The sequence below is a fragment of the Triticum urartu genome, chromosome 5 (genome assembly GCF_003073215.2).
Source record: "Triticum urartu cultivar G1812 chromosome 5, Tu2.1, whole genome shotgun sequence".
NCBI lineage: Eukaryota > Viridiplantae > Streptophyta > Magnoliopsida > Poales > Poaceae > Triticum > Triticum urartu.
Window position 1 is genome coordinate 277,004,595 of NC_053026.1, and position 11,777 is coordinate 277,016,371.

General features: G+C 40.8%; 1 protein-coding gene across 3 annotated transcripts; it reads right to left on the bottom strand.

Moving 5' to 3' along the window:
• Positions 1-3,887: 3,887 nt before the first annotated feature.
• Positions 3,888-9,149, bottom strand: LOC125508589 (cyclin-A2-1-like). Of its 3 annotated transcripts, none has more exons than XM_048673345.1 (12): positions 8,582-9,149; positions 7,521-7,832; positions 7,112-7,409; positions 6,667-6,773; positions 6,372-6,464; positions 5,549-5,682; positions 5,296-5,371; positions 5,122-5,198; positions 4,989-5,022; positions 4,750-4,899; positions 4,528-4,662; positions 3,888-4,444 (listed from the first exon to the last, which is right to left on the bottom strand). In XM_048673345.1, the coding sequence occupies exons 2-12, from the start codon at positions 7,824-7,826 to the stop codon at positions 4,328-4,330; spliced, it is 1,527 nt and encodes a 508-aa protein (XP_048529302.1). In that variant the 5' UTR covers positions 7,827-7,832; positions 8,582-9,149; the 3' UTR covers positions 3,888-4,327. The 3 variants fall into 3 exon arrangements, with proteins under 3 accessions (XP_048529302.1, XP_048529303.1, XP_048529304.1); XM_048673346.1 differs by having other exon boundaries at positions 7,521-7,836; XM_048673347.1 differs by having other exon boundaries at positions 3,888-4,426; positions 8,582-9,145.
• Positions 9,150-11,777: the final 2,628 nt, after the last annotated feature.

Here is an 11,777-nt window from a genome sequence, read left to right on the forward strand (position 1 = left end):
CATCCCTTTTAATAGTATTGGCTTTCCTATGGACTCAATGTGATCTTGGATCACTTAAACAAAAATGCAGAGTCTTGAGCTTTTGCCAATCCTTGTCCTTAGCATTTTGAGGGGTCCACATCTCTATGTCATGCCATGCCATACATTGAACATCCTGAAATGTTTATCTTGAATGGATATTAGTTCAATGAGATATATGTTGTTATGAATTACCAAAACCACCCGGGGATTAGTTGCACTTTCAGAAGCTCATGACATGTACTTTATGTTGAAAAAAATAATTTACAAATTATCTTCTGTTAAATTTTTTTCTATTCGGAAGTTTTCTTTGGGGTTTATTTGGGTTTTCCTAAGTTTTTTATGTGTTCTTATGAATTCTGAGTAGTGGCTATGTCATTGTTTGCTTTCGTTAGATTGTTCGGAGTGCAAAGCTTGATACAATCAATCGTTAGAGTTTGAAGGTCGTCACCAAGGCAAGTCACTTTGATCATCTTTGCGAATACCTATGTTTTTATTGCATTAGTTTCATCCTTCCAGCATGCATCAAGTAGGTAATATTGAAACTTTGATCTTGAGTAGTATTACGAGGTTGGAACCCACACCCATGTTACTAAGCCCCGGGAAAACGATGAAATTATTATGATGCCGCGCTTTAGTATACGGGGATTGGTATGAGTGATACATGGGAGTTGTGAGAGTCAAGAATATTTTGATCAAGACTACAACCTCAAGATTTCAAGACCAAGATTTCAATATACATATGGGTAGAATGATTGAAGGGCACCCTAGAGTACTAGTAGATTTGCCAAGTGAGCTGGAGTAGGCTGGTTATCATGAGGAAAGCTCCACCCTGTCTCAAAGAGACGGATGGATACTTCAAGACTGGAAGCTTACCTGTGCAATCACAAGTAAATATGGGCTCTTACTTGGTTGATCTTAGTTGTGACTCTGATCGGACAGTGCTACGAGATGTAGATGAATGGTAGGATTGGATGGGCATTGTAGGTGGTCCAAGGAAACTCTCTGAAAGGCCATGTTTCGGTCATCCTATTCTCAAACACCAGGCGGCACAAGGACGTACAATGAGGGATCAAATCTTGTGCGGAAAGTGCGCAAAACTCTACAGAGTATTAAACTAATCTATTAGTTGTGTCACCGGTATGGACAACTTGAGCCTCTGGAATTGGAACTATCGGGAACTCTCGACATGGTTACTATAATTAAATTGGGGTTAATATTAACTTTGGGTTATAAGAATTTGGTTGGCGGAACCATCTCATTAATGACATCAACTTTGTAGTAATAAATTTGTTTTATCCTGAGTTACGGAAAAATAGCTTTTATGCAAAAACTTAAACCTAGAGCCACCACAGCCATATTGCATATAGTGATATTGTTATTTCATTTGTTCTCTCTGTGACTTTGCCGGTATATTCCATGTGTTGACTTACACGGCTGCAACGTCTCATATTACAGAGTTTTTCGATGAGGATTAAGGTGCGATAGGTCGTTGTCCGCACTCAGCATTTGTCGTGGAGTTGGATGGACTCATTTACCTTTAATGCTTCTGTGGTTATTTATTTTAGTTGGCCTTCAGCCATATTTATCTAATAAATACTCTTTTGAGGACCCGATGTAATAAAGTATGTGATTGAACTCTGTTATATTTCATCGAGTACTGCGTGTGCTAGCAAACCGATCCAGGGATAGCACTTAAGCACAAAGACTTTGATCCATTTGGGTCGGGTCGCTAAAACTTGTTCTAAGGAAGTTGCATTTAGAACATCTGTTTTCAAGAGAATAAGAGAATCCTCACCAATAAAAGGCGTGAAACTGAAGGTGCATTTCTATATAATCTAATCCCATAAAATACTTCATAGCTAACTGAGCTAACACAAGCCATAATTAATTCAATCCATTGCTCATGAAATCCCAGTTTTTGCATGATATTTGAGGAAGATCCACTCAACACGGGCATAAGGCTTGTGCATATCTGACCTCACTGCACACAAACATGACTGGCCAACTTTTTATTTTTTATTTTGTGCACACATTCATAAGTAATAAGAATGTTATCGGTGGTCAATCTTCCAGCGACAAAGGCACTTTGTGTGGGGGAAATAATGTCAGGCATAATACTTTTCAAATGAGCAGCCAACATCTTCAAAATAACTTTGTATGACATTGCAAAGACTATGTCTATGTACTGAGTTACCAGTTCTGCGGAATCGACCTTTGGGATCAAAACATTAGAATATCATTCCATTCAGTTGGTATCTGCCTTGAATTAATAGCATGCGGAACTTCATTAATGATCTCATCACCTAACATGTGCTAACACTAAAAATTTCATGGAGGTCATCCGGACGAGGGGCCTTGAGCTCACAAATACTGCAAATTGTTTTACGAACATCATCAGGAGTGCATGGAGCCAATAGCATATCATTCATTTATTTGTTGGCCTTACAATCAACCTTTTTGCAAAATGGTAGGATATGTATGCTGCACTTGGATATGAAAAGATTAGCAAAATAATTTTAAACGTGGGGGTTCAAAGATGGCATACCTTATAACAAATCGCCATTTTCATCCTTTAGTTTTTTTATAAAATTTCTTTTCCTTCGAGCCAAAGCAAAAAAGCATGAAAAAAAACCCGGTCGGCATTTTTGTAGCCAATTAGCTCTATCTTTGCATCCATTAGATCTCTTCCAACTACAACAAGTATTCCACAAGTTCAGCCAAAAAATTCTCTTCATTTTCATCATTCACTGGGCCGGACATAGCTTGTTCGAATTCCCTCTGAGCTTTCCGAAGACGTTTCTTCAGTTTTTTAAGCACCCTTTGATCGACTGTTCCCAGTCATGAAACTAGCCATGCATACGTGTAAGTTTGTCATATCATTTATACACCTATATAGTGTGCGAATAACTTTGAAAGGTGTTCGTTGGATGAAGCCAATCCGACGGTGCAAAGATGGCAAATCCGAGCACTACTGGCCGTTGGATATCATCTACATTCCATCAGATTTTATCACATGTACAATCTAGAAGACTCCATGGTTGAACTTAAGCATAATGCACAAACCTCAAAACACAAGCACTTCTCCTTTGTTCTAGAATCTTCTGTATCATAATTGCCCAATTTTTCTTCTAGATGAATTGCCATTGTTTGTTTTACTTTATGCTTTACAACGCACAATTCCATGAATCTTAAAATAGATTAGCTTTTCTATAAAACTAATTGATTTTGAATGAGATGAATTATAAAAATTAAACAAACATCTACATCATGCATATATAACTCAAAACTTACATGCTATAATATGATATTTATTCATAATTTGGTTGCCAAATCTCATGCGTGCACTGCACGTGTACCTTATTAGTATATACATATCACTGTAGGATCAGCCCCTACCTTGTCCCACGCTGCTTGCACCATTTTCGGGAACATTTCATCTCTCGGAGCCTCCGAATCATTATACTCCAGGTTCTCTAAGGCTGCATGTGGAAAAAACTGTGACCGCGCATCATTGATAAGGCCTCGGTCAAGTCTCTCTGTCTCTTATTTTTCCTCTATGCCAAGTAAAAGAGACCCATACATCCAATATCCCTTATGTCACAATCATCTATAGCATTCTGAAAAGGATGCATGTACTGTTGCGATCTTGAATTGCCACCTTCCTTCTCATGTAAAAATTGAATCTCATTAAAGTCACCCAACAGGAGCCACGGGAGAGTTTCATAGTTACTAAATCATACTCCCTCCGTCCCAAAATAAGTGTCTCAAGTTTATACTAACTTTAGTATAAAGTTGTACTAAAGTTGACACTTATTTTGGGAAGGAGGGACTATTGCATAAAGCTACCTACTGGCTCTTCACTTGCCTAGTTTCACAAAGAAAAGAAAACTCTTCTGTTCAGCGTAACATAGGCTACATTTACAAACCAAGTAATATGTGCCTGTAGCAGGTTACATCATCCTGGATTCAAGCGCTCTTATAATCTTAAGAGCATTACACTACATTACACTCTGGAAAACAGTCGAGTCAACGCAAATCTACGTTAAATCAAGCAGACGGCAGATATTATACAGATAGGATCATCATACAATTATCAACCCAAGGCATCAGCAGCCTACACACCAACTTAATCACGTTCCAGCAATATTTATGGGAGCCATCACTTACTACTGCATGGCTCGAGAAAGGTCGGACAAACAACAGCTCGCCGGAGAACACAGCACACCTAGATCAGAGGGGGGAGGAAGCTACAGGATCTTCCAAAAATCGAGTTGTCGGCCACACGGTTGTCAGGAGATTGATGCTGCTAAGAGTCATTGATCAGCAGGGGATTGGTGTCGTTAGCTTGTCTACTAAAGAGCGACTGAGCCAGCTCCGGCGACAACATGTTGGCTACACATTCAAACTGCAACGAGAAATAAAACTAAGTTGTCAGGTAATTCTAAAACTGTAAGCTTACACAAAAAGATTCATGCGAAACTCAAGCAGCAAATGTTGATTGCATACCTTTTTGTGCTGATACTTTTCACGTATGGCATTAAGGGGGCATCGGTTGGTGTTGCCCTGAAGTTCCCATAGAGCGCATACACATATTTGAATATCAGAACTTTTGTATGAGGTGTAATGCTCCAGAGTACAGTTCTGCACAAGAAATACAATATATTAGAGACAAAAAAATACTTGTTCACATGGTGTATAGAGGTCTGTATCCAGAGTTTTCTTACGAACCCATGGGAGATCTGATTGGTCAAGTGTCCATCTGGCAAGAAAGACTACCGAGGCTGCCACCACTGAAGGGAGAAACCTCAGGAAATTGTAATCGGTCAAAGTCAACTCCGCGAGATAATTGGCCAGATAACCCAGAGTTACAGAAGGAGCCTGGGAATGTAGTTTGAGAAGTTAGTGATCAGCGCCATACATATAAAATGAATTAAAACTGTGCTAATATGGTTGGATGCCAGTCTTACTTTGTGAGAAGCCTGCGCTGCTCTAAGAAATCTCCTGATAAAATTTCAAGGAAAGGCTTGTTAGTGATGAACAGAAACTTCGTATTGGAATAGAAATATGATATGATATGTTTAGTCATCCTGAGACATTAACCTGAGAAATGTTTTGATTGTGGGAACAGAAAGATTATATCCCAGACCATTAAGCACTTGGCACTCCATTTTCAGCACCTATTGAATCAGGATGACATCAGTTATGGCAGATCAACAATGACACATCGCATATGTGTAATTAACAATTGTTCAAACTTACACATGAAACAAGTACCTGGTCTTTTGTATATGTATTATCAGTTATGAAACAAAATTCTTCAACACGTGGTGCACAGATCTCTTCATATTTTCTGCAGATGGAAGTAGACTTTTAAATGATTCTACTGAAAGATATCACTGGAGCCCATGGCAGCAGAAAGAATCAAACGATAAACATAATTGATGTGTTTGGCACAAAACAAATCTTCATATCAATTTCATTGTTTTTTATATTAATAAATATTAAAATCAAGCAAATACAAACTTACGAGGCAATCAACATGCTAGTTATTCCAAGAAGTTGCAATTTCTGTCTTTCAATATATTTCCAAGAAAGAAATTGATCGATAAGGTATACAGTTAGGTACAGCGTGTCTGGAACAAGTTTATACTCTTCAGCAACCTGCAAAGATAGAGCTTCATAAACTGAGAAGTTATGGACATTAAAGATTAAACTGGAACAAGGATCTTGATTTGGGACAAAAGAAAATGCAGGTTTCCCGTATGCATGTGGGAAATGCATAACGTATGTTTCTGGTGCTGAAGACCACCGGATACCTTATTCTGACCTCTACACTATTCACAGGGTCGCGACTTATATGTTTTCTATATGTGTATACTGCACATGTTACCACCACAGCACGAGTTTAATCATGTCATGTTCGGCTCAATTTGGAATTGGGTAAGTTATGTGGTGCAAGAAGAATGCATGAGTGGATCATCACCACTGATTCAAACTTCTCATATAAAATCCTCCAGCGCTGGCATCCAATAGTTATGAGATTTGGAAGGGAAACAAAGAAACCAGGCAGACAAGAATGAAAAAGAATGTTTATGTAAGCTATTGAGTTGAGCTTGGACAGGTGTAAAAACCTAGAGGTCTATTCCTCTCTGTGAAATGAATGGGCAGAGTTCTTACCTTCCATAAAAACACACATCCACATGCAACTTGTTACTTCATAATTGCAAGTTATATACATAAGTTTGTATGCGAAGTTGCAGTGAAATGGCAATGATGAATGCTCAATCGTAAAAACATGGGAGTAGTTAAACTATTATGTATAAATTTAATCGGAAGCAATCCATACAAACCTCAACAAGCCAATCAATGAGGATTCCTCGCATGCCTTTTGTAATATCCCTTTGCAAAGTCTCCATGTAATTTGATTTAGGCCTTCTTATAAGCTGGGGCATAACATGAGCATATAAGATGGACGCTCAAATGCTTTCACAAAAATAGCATACTAACACCATAGCACAGAGATGAAACACAAGCGTCCAAAAATGAAATTCTTCCCAGCTTAATAAGGCATGTAAAATATGAGAAATTTAGAAGACCGTCTAAACAGTAGAAACTCTCCCCTTTTACCAAAAAACATCAACATACCTCTGCAGCCATTAGGTTTGTGTATATCTCTGCAGCATAGGAAATACACATTTGCGGATTGCCATTATCTTTGTCAATATCTATAATGTTTAAACCAGCATAGTCCCCTGGAAAAAAGATACAGATTCTTTAGATGCTAGTACCCCACTAAACAGAATACATGAGTATCTACAAATTTGTCAAAAATGAGTAGTGCACAAAACATTTACAATATGCTTTGTTATTCATAATTTCTGTGGCCACAGAAAGACCATCAAGATTTTGTTCGCAAAAAAGGAAGACCGTCAAGATTCAAGAATATACTCAGAATATGACCAGACAACCAGCAACAAAGTGTAAAATTACAAGTGAAGAGAATCACCAAGCAGTCTTTTGGACTTCTATGTTCAAACCTATCTTTAAGTCCAGATGCTAAACAGTAGAGAAAAGACGCGACTTAACTAACCAGTGTTTGAGTTAGCAGTTTCAAATTTATCTCTTGTGGTCCTTCCGTGAAAGAATGCCTCATGAAAACCACTCTCCCTGTTCCATTCAGTATTCTGCAACAACGACCCTTTGTTTTCAAGCAAAGCAGTGGGCTCCTCCTTTGGTGGTGAAAGCTCTTCCTTCTGAGCTTCTTCAACGTTGTGACAATCATTCACAAATGAAGTTCCACTAACAGCAGGAAGAGGTGGCTTAGGGACCTTCTTTGAGCGCTGCTTGTTTTTGCTTGGATTTCGTCCTACCTTTTGGGTGGGCCTCAACTGGGACAAAGGAAATAGCTCTTCATTTAGTTGAATATATATGTTTGGGAAAAAGTAATGGTCAACAAATCAAACTAGGATACTGTAATAATATGTGGAACATCTTGGTACCTGTAGCTTAGTCACAGCAGTGCAATTTCTGTATGAGTTTGCACAGCTTATGTTTGTCACGTCCTTGAGCACTGCTCTCCTTTTAGGGTGTGGAGCTGAAGCTACAGCACTTACACAAGTATTCTCATCCAAAGCTCCCCGTTTTGTCTTCCCTTTCGCTGTCGGTTTTTGTTCAGTTCTCACAGGTACCAGTGCGGGGTGAGCCACTCCACATCTTCTACTACTATTAGCAACTTGAGCTCGTGTGACGCGGCCACTGGGACCTTGGCAAGCAATAAGGACGGGAATATCCTTTCTTGAAGCCATTTAAGCCTGACTGGGTTAAAATGAAGATGGCATTATGGATTCATGCACTGAACAAACAAGATAGCAAGAAGTAGCATTGCAGAACTGAAAGGGGAATAAGACTACGGTGTGCATGAAGCATCATGCAACGTTGCTAAATAAGCAAGTGAAAGTACGAGTTTATCCAGTCTTCTGAGAGGAGCGCATAAGCGAGAGAAACAGTAAATTCCTCAGATCATAAAAATCATAGAAGCAACCGATTAGTTATTATTCATACGCATAATTTCAACAAATTACTTTCTGGTATTGTGTCTATGAAAGAAAAATGAGAAGAAATGAAAACCCATAGCCATGAAACCCACTTCACAAGATGCACAGTTTGCATTATACTTAATCAAAATACGAAAACTGATGATGTTCTTTTTCTTTTGCAGAAAAGGTATTTCATTCTGTAATAAGCCCTGGCATTTAGTTCCACGACGGCAAGTCTTGCACAAAACATGGAGCACGTAGAAGAAAATGTAATGTCACGTCCTGCATCTATATTTTGACAGATCGGTTGTATACTTGGGCAAACAATATCTCCAAATCGTGTTGACAGGGCATCTACAAATGGGGGCAGTGGGTTAATTAAGATGAGAAAAATTGTGCTCTAAAGAACGGCCGTAAAACCAGAACTCTAAAAAGGAAACTCGGATTTTGCAGACCACCCACCCTTTAAACCCAAGTACAGGATTCTTGGAAATATTGTAATCAGACTAAAGAAATCAGATTACCTATACCATCAGATTCATGAGTTCTTGCAAAAGAATGGGGGCACCACCAGTTGTTGAAAAAGAAAGCTCAAATTCTTTTCTTTAAAACAAGAAAGCCCACATTCGGCGGCCATGGTGTGCAAGGAAGGAGAGCATCTAGGGGAATGTGAGGACAAAGAACTCGCCGGCGTCGGGAGGGACGGGCGAGAGGGTCGCCGCCCGCGTCGATCTGCCGAGGCCCAAGAGGAGCGAGCAAGAAAGACTGGATTGCCGTCGATCCGGCGGCGAGGGAGGATGTGTCGACAGCCGGTCCTGGAGGAGGCAGGCCGCCGTCGCTGGAGTGCTTCGCCAAGAGCGAGATGTGGGGCAGCGAGGCGCGGGAGGGGCCCTGCGCTCGGGGAGGACGGGCAGGCTCTAGGGTATACGAGGGGAGAATGCAGCGGCGGGAACCCTAGCGGTCCGCGTTCAGATCTGTGCCGAAGAGGAAAGCTCTCCCCAGCGCCGGCGGGATCCGGGTGAGGCGGCTGCGGCGGAGGCGGCGACCACCTTTCGGGTTTTGAAGTTTGAAGGGAGGAGGCGGGATGATTTGGGGCGGCGTACAAGAGGAGGATAGTGCGGCCTCCGCGTACCCCCTGGGGCCTATTGGGCCGGCCTTTTTACTCTTCACGTGTCACTTGGGCTTTATCGGATAAGAGCTTGTGTAACGTAGATGGACAATAAGAGCCTAAAAATTCCTCAAAATAAAAAAAAGCCTAAAAAAGAGCCGAGTGCGAGATCTCAAAAATAAAAAACCTGAGTAATTCACCATGATGGTTGTAACTCTTTGGTGACCCCCGGATTTTCTCATAGATAAATGTACGAAATAAATCCAATTTGTAAGAAAAAGATTACTCCTTGCATCCACGATTCCGTTCTGGACCATTAGATAAGAATCCAAAGATAAAAAGTGAAACAAAGAATATCACTATTGTATAAAAAAGTTATTTGGTACGCGAGGCGGAAGACGATTCATGAGTCTATTTTTCAAACCCCACACCAAACCAGCTCCTTCATTAGCTGATGGATTTGAAGTCTCTGCCTAAACCGGAGGTCCTTCATACCACTTCTACTCCCCGAGTAGATGTACAATGTTGGCTGCCACCTCAAGACAATCACATGAAAATTAATGTTGATGGGGCGTGATCGCGAGTAAGGGGTCTCGAGCTGGTAGGCTTGGCATGATGGTAACATAGACACATGATTTGCCCAGGTTGGGACTCTCTCGGAGAGATGATACCCTACATTATGTTTGATAGTATTGATTTGGAGGGGGTACAAGTTACATGTTGATCTACCACAAGATTGAGGGTGTGTGAGAGTTGTCGCATGTGGTCCTCGCCATTTGATTTATATAGATACAAGGGGTGCCTAGGATTTACACATAGGTAGGTTACATCTAAGGGTAATCGTGACGAAGACGACCTTTAAGTCTTGGAGTATGCGCCAAGTATTTGGAAGATGTCCACCTTAACGCTCTTGGACCCGACAAACGTGGCCCACTGGTTGATAATCTTGGGGGTCCTCAGCCCAGCCCATATGTTCGGGAGCCCGTGGCAAGCACCCCCTAGTCCAGGATACCATCACTAGCCCCTGAACCATCACTAGCCCCTGAACCGTCTTCAAGTCAAGGACACTCCTGTTGGGGAACGTTGTATGGAAAACAAAATAATTTCTACGCACATGCAAGATATATCCATGAAGATGCATACCTATGAGAGGGGAGAGTGTCTTTACGTACCCTCGTAGACCGTAAGCAGAAGTGTTTATTAACACGGTTGATGTAGTCGAACTTCTTCGCGATCTAACCAATCAAGTACCGAACGTGCAGCACCTCCACGTTCAGCACACGTTCAGCTCGGTGACGTCCTCACCTTCTTGATCCAGCAAGACGATCAAAGTAGTAGATGCGTTCCGGCAGCACGAGGTGATGGTGATGCTATTGTAGGATCGAAAGTAGGTCTAGAGGGGGTGATTAGACTACTTGACCAAATAAAAACATAACCTTTTCCGAATTTTAGTTGTGGGTAGATTTTAGCAATTTAGCACAAGTCAAGCAATCAACCTACACATGCAATTCTAAGAGTGTAGCAGCGGAAAGTAAAACATTGCATATGAAGGTTGATACGTCTCCAACGTATCTACAATTTTTTATTGTTCCATGTTATTATATTATCTGTTTTGGATGTTTTATTGCATTAATATGTTATTTTATATTATTTTTGGGACTAACCTATTAACCTAGAGCCCAATGCCAGTTTTTGTTTTTTCCTTATTTTTGAGTTTCGTAGAAAAGGAATACCAAACGGAGTCCAAATGGAATAAAACCTTCGCGATGATTTTTCTTGGACCAGAAGACACCCAGAAGACTTGGAGTGCAAGTCAGAAGAGCCACGAGGCGCGCCCAAGGGGGTAGGGCACGCCCCTACCTTGTGGGCCCCTCGGTGACCCCCTGACCTAGATCTTCCTCCTATATATTCACATATATTCCCAAACCACCAGAAGCATACACAAAAACACTTTTCCACCGCCGCAACCTTCCGTTCTCGTGAGATCCCATCTAGGGGCCTTTTCTGGCATCCTGCCGGAGGGGGATTCAATCACGGAGGGCTTCTACATCAACTCTATTGCCCTTCCGATGAAGCGTGAGTAGTTTACCACAGACCTACGGGTCCATTAGCTAGTAGCTAGATGGCTTCTTCTCACTCTTTGATTCTCAATACCATGTTCTCTTTGATGTTCTTGGAGATCTATCCGATGTAATCTTATTTTACGGTGTGTTTGTCGAGATCCAATGAATTGTGGATTTATGGTCAGCTTATCTATGAATATTATTTGAATCTTCTCTGAATTCTTCTATGCATGATTTGATATCTTTGTAATTCTCTTCGAATTATCGGTTTGGTTTGGCCAAGTAGATTGTTTTTTTCTTGCAATGGGAGAAGTGCTTAGCTTTGGGTTCAATCTTGCGGTGTCCTTCCCCAGTGACAGTAGGGGCAGCAAGGCACGTCTTGTATTGTTTCCATCGAGGATAAAAAGATAAGGTTTTGTAGGATCGAAAGTAGGTCTAGAGGGGGGTGATTAGATTACTTGACCAAATAAAAATCTAGTCTTTTCCTAATTTTAAGTCTTGGCAGATTTAGCAACTTAGCACGAGTCAAGCAATCAAACTACACATGCA